The sequence below is a fragment of the Fulmarus glacialis genome, unplaced genomic scaffold (genome assembly GCF_000690835.1).
Source record: "Fulmarus glacialis isolate BGI_N327 unplaced genomic scaffold, ASM69083v1 scaffold485, whole genome shotgun sequence".
In the NCBI taxonomy this organism is placed as follows: Eukaryota; Metazoa; Chordata; class Aves; order Procellariiformes; family Procellariidae; genus Fulmarus; species Fulmarus glacialis.
Genome location: NW_009212110.1, coordinates 76435 through 85354, shown reverse-complemented (window position 1 = coordinate 85354; position 8920 = coordinate 76435). Strand labels below are relative to the sequence as shown.

The window sequence follows — 8920 nt, the reverse complement described above, 5'->3', positions numbered from 1 at the left end:
CTCGCCGCATACTAATGCTGTTTTAATAATGCTGCCCAAACACCCCGGTGACTGTGCTGACAGTCTGCAGGCTCCAAATAAGCCGGCAATGCGATTTGTGTGCACATGAGGAGTTAAGATAACGGGTGAGTGCGCGTTTCAGCCGAGTTTGCCATAAGCAGTAATATCACTGAGACTCAGTCCCTTCCTCTGCGTTCCACTTAGATGTTTTCTCCTAGTAGAATACCATCCTTTGCTCTCTACACTTAATGCACTCCTTTTGCATTCCAGTCCTTCACTTAACGAAATAATACAACCGACGCTATCCATATAGCTAAATAAAGTGATACATATTTAATTAAAATGATGCTGACACGACAGCTAGGTTCACAATCCGCCACTGCTTTTGCACCCGCTTGCAAAGACAGCCAGCCCGTCTAAAACGCTTCGGGGACCCGATCCTGCCGCCTCGCCTGACATCGCGAATCTCCTTGAGCATCTCCAGCGCACCCTCTGAGGCTCACCCCCGAGAAGAGCCCTGCCCTGCGCCGGGACTTGCAAGCGCTGCCTCGGGCAGGGCTGGAGGGTGTCCTCCGGAGCACGCACAGACCCAACTGCTCGAGCGCATTTGACAGGTCCTCGGTGCTGCTGCCCAAGGAAGAATTTGCTTTCACTGGTACTGAACTGGCAAAACGGCTGGCAGAAATACACACACAACCAGACATAACCAAGCGGTTTCTAAGAACTCATATTTAAGGCCTGAAGGGGAGGAAAACAAGCTTCTAAGTTTGTTTCAAGTTTCAGAGGCAAGACCCTAAAATATCAGATTTTTTAAATAATTAGCAAAACAATGGGGAGAAAAAAACACTGCCAGTGTGTCCTTTTTCAGGCAGTATTTGAGCAACTTAAAATGCTAGATGAACCATATTGATTTTTCTATTTGTGGCTTTGATGGGAATTTAATTGAAAAGCTCGGTAACTCGTGTTTTGAAGCTTGTTTGCACAGAGTGTTCCACAGCAAATTTGTGAAAAAAGAAAAAAAAAAAAACCCCAAAGGATTTTTTTCTGGTCGGCCAGAAGAGGCGGTGACAAGAGACCCGCTAGAGATTTTACATTCTCATCTCCTGGAGTTTGAAATCACATGCACTTTATTCATTGCCTATAGACAGACATTGCATTTTGTCAGTACAGCTCATCATGAAAGCTAGGCTGCTGGCAATTAATTTTTCTTCTTTTATTTTCCTCCTTTTTATGTGATTAGAAATGGTCATAAGGATTTCCATCAGAATCATTTCAATAAACCGAAAAAGGAGGTAACACCCTGGCCCTCTCTTTATGGTCTCTTAGCGTAATATGAAACACTTGAAAAAATCCGATAATTCTGAAGTTGTTCTGTGCACACATCTTGGGTTCAAATATCCTTTATTGTTTCTAGATCAAAAAATGCGAAGGAAAAGCCTGAAGAAGCAAGGAGTAAGTGACAGGGTGGAATGGCATGCGAAGACATGGAGGTATCTTTTTAGCAGCTAATAGGTAAGAGTGACACATCCTACAGTTTTCCTCTACTTATTTTTAGGGAAAAATACCTGCAAGAGGCTTAGGTGGTGTCACTATATTAACTTGCCAGTGTGTAAAACGATCCTTTAATTTAGTTGTGGCCCAGAATGTGAGTTTTTTCCCAAACTTTACACAGCAAGGAGCTTGAAACTTTTCCCACTAGCTTCAGCCCTCATCATAGCAAGGCTGATTTTCCCAGAATTAGAGCCCAAGCTCAATTAAGACTCGAGCTAGGGGATAATACATCTGCCTGTTTATTGAGTGGTATTTCCACAGATTTGTGTTTTCTCACCTGGAAGTATTTTCAGTTTAGGATGTGTCCTGGTTTCGGCTGGGATAGGGTTAAATTTCTTGCTAGTGCTGTGTTTTGGATTTAGTATGAGGAGAATGTTGATAACACACGGATGTTTTCAGTTGTTGCTAAGTACCCTCCTAGTCCAAGGACAGCTCCCATGCCTACTGACTGAGCCAGGTACACAAGATGGGCGGCAACATCATCAGGACAGCCAGCCCAGCTGGCCAATGGGGTATTCCATACCATGTGACGTCATGCTCAGTATATGAATGGTAGGCGTGATCCAGGAAGTACCGATCGCTACCTGGTTATCGGTCAGCGCGGGTGGTGAGCAATTGCGTTGTGCATCACTTATTTTGTATATTTTATCATTATCATTATTATTTTCCCTTTTCTGTTTTATTAAACTGTCTTTATCTCAACTCACGAGTTTTTCTCACTCTTACCCTTCCGATTCTCTCCCCATCCCACTGGGGGGGGAGTGAGTGAGCGGCTGCGGGGGATTTGGCTGCCTGCCAGGTTAAACCACGACAGAATGATAGTTGAATATTCACTTTTATCTGCAAAGCCTCAAACAGAACTGCATTTATGCCTTTTTCCTTGCAATACAGCAATAGCAGTCAGCACCAGGAGACTTGATCTTACAGCTTTCCAATGCAAAGGAGAAAAGGGTTGTTTTGTGATAGATCTAAGGAGGATCCTTAACAAAATGAGTATATTCTAATCTGACGGTGACATCCTATTTTCCCAAGTGCTCTCAACTTTCAGGAAAGCTACTGGCTAACTGCTAGACACTCATTACATGGAAATAACATTAATTAAACAGACGAGGTATGTCAGTCAGATGCACCATTTTTCCCTATCTGTGTCACAACTCTAAGCTATGCACAATATAATATTATGTAGCTCACAGCCTAATAGAGTGGCACATGAAAATGTAATTTCATTACAGTACAGTACAATGATACGAGTAAAGTCATCACATGACAAGTTGTCCCAGGATGATAGTATCTGTCCCACATTATATTATTTTGGGAATAATAAACATTATATGTAGGAAAACACTAAGCCAAAATAAGCTTGGTCATCCCACAGAGCATGTGACAGATGGCAATTCTAGCTCTATAATCAAAGCAATAATTAACCTAGTAGTTTAAAAAAAAAAAAATCAAACCACATTTGCAATCCAGTTCTCCACATCAGGGATATGCTGCAATATTCAGCAGTGTTTTCAACTACACTGATCATCTGAATTAAATATGGTTACTGACAGGAAACCTCTGGTGCTGCAGAAGCCACCATGGATCACCAATATCTAGTACTTATTTCAAGTATTGATGTCTTTGGCAAAATAGACCCTGAAAGTGGAAATGAGGATCTGTTCAAAAGATGTAAAACCCCTATTGCATCCACTCACAGACTATTTGGCCAGTTTACTCCATGAATATAGCCCTTTTTATTTTATTCATTCAATATCTGTGAAGAGGCTAATTTCAGTATTTTACCTGTTTGTGATCTGTATTCACTCTAAAAGTCACTGGTGGAAAAAAATTCTAAATCCAATTCACCAATCATTTGTTGGTGAACTGGTTGGCTAATCAGGACATACTGTCACTTCTGTCTGACAACCCAAACACTTGAACTTTAAAATCAGGACTTTCTGTTTAGGTTAGCAAGTTTAATTTGCAAGAATATTTTCACACTCATTTTTATTAACAACTTCTTGTTTATTGCCTAAGTTCATGTATCAGTCACCAAGGACCTAAATGAACTTATGTGCATAAGATCTCTCTCCAAATTTTAGGAGTCTCTCTACCTCATCTTTTATCAGATCCACTTTTATGAACTTAAGTGACAAATGGGAATGGTAAAAATAAAATAAATACATATACTATATATACCTATATATGTATATAGATATATATAAAAATATAAACCAGGGATAGATTCATCAGTCATAATTAGCAAAGAGAAGAAGCCATCTTACATTGTGATTATTGCATAGAAAGAGATGTGTCAAGCTTTCTCTGTTCATGGTCGTCATTAAGACGATGGGAGTTCTGTGGTCAATGTATGAGTTTTGCATGGGTAACTTTAGGTAATGTTGAAGTATTTTATGATGATGTTGACAACCAAGCATTTGCAATTTGACTGGCTGTCAGCATATGATCCCAGGAGACCTAGCTTTCTCCCATCCTCAGAGTACTCTCTGGCCATAGAATTGCTTATTTTCTGTACAACATGTCTTTTCAGTACATCAGGCTTTGCAACTTGTGACATTACACAAACTGCTGTGAATAGTGGGACACACAAAACAGGTGTACCATCGGGTGAGGAAATTGAATACTGATGAACAAAGTAACGGTTCTCCCAATGAATCTATAAATTCATAAAGACAAGGCATGGGATGCAGTATGATGGCTTAATGCAGTCCCAGCTCTTTTAAAATAGGGAATAATCGAGGATAAATTAGGTCATAAAATAGTAACACTTTGCACTGATAGGTCCACAGGTCTGAAAGACCTCCTCCTGTGTTATCATATTCAGCTCACATACATCTTTCCACGAACTTTGCAAGCACTGTTGCATAAATCGTCAGATTTCTTACCCCCTCTATTTTGTTTGGGCAGCTGTTTCTGAACCCAGCTGCTCTAATGATTATAAAAAAATCTAATTTCCAAACCTAAATGTAAAGATGGCCGATTTATACCCACCTGGATTGGTGCTAACATTGTTCTTTACCTTGAACAGCTTTTTCCCCTCTCCCTGATATTTACTCCTTTCTTATTTCAAGAAAAAAAAATTCTTTTTTTGCTCTGTTTGTTTGCTAGATAACAAATCACAGTCTTTTCTCATTTAATACTTCCATATTCCCTGATCATCCTAGTAAGACTTCTCTGCATCTGTCCCGGATGAATGACCAGAGTTGTACATAATATTGCAGAGGGGTCTTGAACTAACGCTTTCCACATTATCATTATAACTGCAATTCCCCAGTTCTACAGAAAATAACTTGGCCAATAGATCCCATATCTAACCCCCTATGCTCCGCTGGTGCCTCACAGTGTCACCCAGAAGCGTCCCCAGGTCCTACCCCTTCTCAGTGCTTGGAGCATCTGAAAATCTCCATCGACCAGAGAAGGTTATGGCACTGGTTTTGATAAATATTTCCATCAATCTTCCCAACAGGCAAAATGACACCCCTCTAAGTGAAGTGCATTACTTAAAACAACTGCGGAGAAGAGTATTCCTTGATTTCACCATGATCAAAGGCAATGGTGTAAGCCCTTCTCATTCACAGAAGTAATTCTCCATGTGGAATGGCTTCATTCATACTGGAAAATAAAGTGTGCTGAATCATTCATTATTCATTATGCGGTCCACAGGCCAGGCGGTGCAGCTGGGCTCACGTCCAAGCAACCAGACTCTCCTACTCCCAACGGTCTGGTCACACTGAAACTGCCTCTTGGGAACTGTCCTTCACCTTGTCACCCTCAGATCTCTCAGGGGCATTGCTTTGGAGACTGTTAGTGAGACAAAGCTAAAACCATGCCAGCAACCACGCTAACAACTGAAGAATGTGCGCAGTCGCAGGGCAGCACTTGGACCCAGGCCATAACCATGTTTACCACACCAGTATCACCGTAGCTTTCACGTGCACCTGTAACAGAGAACAAAAGAGCCAGAGGAGAGAGCCCAAGCAAGTTGTTTAATTGCAGCTCACTCCATGACCCTGTTCTGGACAAACCTGCAGCAGAGGAGTCTCCAAGTAAACTGGAGATTGGATTCAGTTGCCTAAATACAGATACTTTGCTTTGATCTCCAGCTGCTGATCCAGGACTCCTGCAGGTCCTTTGACCTATCTAACAGCCCCATACAAATGTCTCAGATATCCCGAAGCATCTCAGATTGCACCGGGTGCTAAGCTTAGGCAACTGAATTTTTACTCTAGCATCTACCACAGAATTACCAAGCCATCGGACCCTTGTGTTCAAGTTTTAGGAACTGGCGTAGGTGATTCAAGATGGCTCAGGCAGACCCGAGCACAGGCGTTGACTCTCCCTCTGTACAGAAAAAAGGGTTTGGGGGCTTCACTTTGAGGCAGCACAAACTCAGCCCGAAGAGGGAAGATTGCAGGAGAAGGCAGGCCCAGACCAGCCACGCAGAAGGCAAGCCTGCAGGAAGGTTAGGGCTAGGATGTTAGCAATAAAGGCAACTTCACCAAAGGGGTAAAACTGGACTTTCTCCACTCCGTACACAATGTTTCAAAACCACGGCGGAAATGAAATCTGCTTACCAGCATGGATATATTTTGTGCCTTTATACTCAGATATGGAATTATTTCATTTTTGTCTTTTCTATCATGGGGAAATTCCAAAAGTTGAAATGGGAAGAAGTGGCATTTTATTGCAAGTTGCATTTTTATATTGAACCAGCAGCATTAATAAACATTGCAGAGCTTTCTGAGGGGAGGATTTCGCAGCCCCTCCGTGCTCTACCTCATTACCTTTTCATTCTGTTTTGTTTGCTTCTTTCTGTCAGTATAAACATGACGCATTGTCAGGCATACAGCAGGTCGGGTGATGACATTTTTTAATGTCCACATAACAACCTGACCTCCTGCTCACATTCACTAAAAAGAAGATAAGAAAAGCCCCTGTTTTAAGTTTTAAATGCTAACTAGGTTCTATATTTGATTTGTTTTTCCTTCCCAGCAACACTAATTTCAAATTGAACTGCTGACTCAATTAGCAAAATGTTGCAGTTGTTGAGACCTTGTATAATATTATGTCCCATTAACAAAAAGGAAGCCAGTAGTGGTTTTATGCCAGTAACTAAATCCAGCACCAGCATTTTAATGGGCTATTTTAATTAAACAAATTAAATTAATGATGGCCTCTGCAAAATGATGAATTACACTATTTAATATATCATTGCTACATGCTAACCCCATTTTTAATATTATCTTTAAACATTGATTGATACAGACACATAAGTCATAAACCGACTGATCTCAAGACAAAAAAACAACGAACTGCTGCAAAAGAAGCATACAAAAATGTACATATAGCTACATCCCACCTACAACCAAGATGTCATGGGCTCTAACAATGATAAGATATTCTAGTAGCAGTAGTATGAACTATATATATTGAACTAGTAGCCAAAAAAGTAAATGAAAGTTGAGAACATGAGCATGGTGCCATGCATGGAAAATGAAAGCCATGCTGGGCCCGAGGAACTTATAACAGTATATAACTTATAATCGGAATAAATCAGGTGTCTGCACAATTGCAAGTAGCCCTCGGCCTTTGGATTTTTGTCATTTGTCTTACACCGTTATTGATCACAATCAATTTCTCTCCAGCACCATTTTAGGAAAAGACCTTAACCTTCTCCAAGTAACCGCTCAGGCCACCCCATCTCTCCTGCTGTGGCCTCTCCTACGAGCAGAATTCATGTTCCGCCTCTCCAAAGTGGACCACAGGGTCTATGAGTGCTCAGGGCCACATACTGGGAGATGTGGGATGATCTCAGCTCCCAAAGAAAGCCGTTACAGTTGAAGTTACAGCAATGAACAGCACCGTTACAGGATACTTGGCCGTTTGAGAGAAACCAGGTGCCATCTATGGTGGGTGCCCTCTGTAAGTGAGGGGGAGGACTCAGATAACTTTACCATCTTTTAGAAAGATTTAACTGGTTTTTTTACAGCTACGTTTAGAAGATCAGTGTGGGATGTAACTACCCAATATGACCTCCAGGCAACTCAAGGGATTCAAGTCAGACTCTTATTCAGTTTAAAAAGCAATGAAGCCTCTCACTGCTGTCTGCTCTTAGACAAAAAGAAAAAAGAAAAAAAAAGTAGTTTATAAGGTGGACTATTAATAATAAATAGAAATTAAATGTTCTTAAAGATGGGAGACTAGGATAGGATTTCCATGCAAGTGGAAGCGGCTCCACACGACAGATGGGAACAGAAGCAAGACTAAGGGCAGAACAGGCATCCAAGCAGCACTTTAAAATGGGGACACAACCATAGATCCTAAGGAGAGTGCTAAAACATCTTTCTCTTCTTTTGGCATAATTTTCTGTGATTTTTTTCTAAAAAAGCCTAATTTGTGTTATTTTAGAACAGCACCAGAGAACCACACGCAACGGACTACAACTGCGTTTTAGAGAACATATCATGCCATTGACAGCTACTTAAAACAGACTTCGGATCATCTGAGATCGGGCACGCTGATAAAGACTCAAGGGAATATAGGATCCTATATAGGATTAAGTGAGAATAACTGACAAAATGGAAAAGATGCAAGGTACAAACACAGCTAAATAATACAGCCACACAAAGTATAGCAGGCATGCCTGAAGATGCAAAATGTTGTTCACACAAGATGAAACAGTTGGCCTTAGCTTCCTGAAATTCCAAGCATTAAAGAAAATGGAACAAAAAAAGAAAAGATTTTTCAAAGAAAAGGAATAAAAGAAGCACGGACATGAAAAGGACTTGTTCATCTACTATAAAAAAGACTACTCAGAGTTCTCTAAAGTACATCCAACACTAACTTTACCGCACCAAGCTGGTAGCTGTCTCTCTGAAGACATGTCAAAGCCCAGTATCATCCATGAACTCACACACCAGACACTGGCACGTGATGCATGCCCTTTGTTATACCAGATACGGGAAACAGGAGTGATATTAATCTCTGACAACCTTTCCGCTCATATTTGCCAAGTTAATATTAATTTTACTGGAGAATCCTAGCTCCTGCAGGCTTAGTCTCCCATGTACAAACTGTTCTAAAATAAATACATCTTTGTAATGGTATAACATGATGACATTGATTCTGAACACAGGACGTTTCATAGCAGCAATGCCCCACGGTAAGTGGTGGCACACGAGCCATGACGTTGCAATCTGAATGACAATATTCATGGCTTTTGCAACCAAGAAACACAAATCATATTCTGATTCCATTACATAAAGAATTTTTAAAAAATGAAGAAGAGGGCTCTGTGTTTTATTCAAGTCACTGTTGCTGAAGTGAGCCAGCTCAGAATCCCGGTTTTTATACCTGAGGGGACGGA

The 8920-nt window shown here is 40.9% G+C and overlaps 1 protein-coding gene across 1 annotated transcript in view; it reads right to left on the bottom strand.

Annotated features, from left to right (window-relative positions):
* Positions 1-366: 366 nt before the first annotated feature.
* MSRA (methionine sulfoxide reductase A) overlaps positions 367-8920 on the bottom strand; it is a 74459-nt gene continuing 65905 nt past the window's right edge. The window contains exon 4 of the mRNA XM_009577742.1: positions 367-675. Coding sequence (XP_009576037.1) covers positions 367-675 — 309 coding nt within the window. The remainder of the gene's footprint in view (positions 676-8920) is intronic.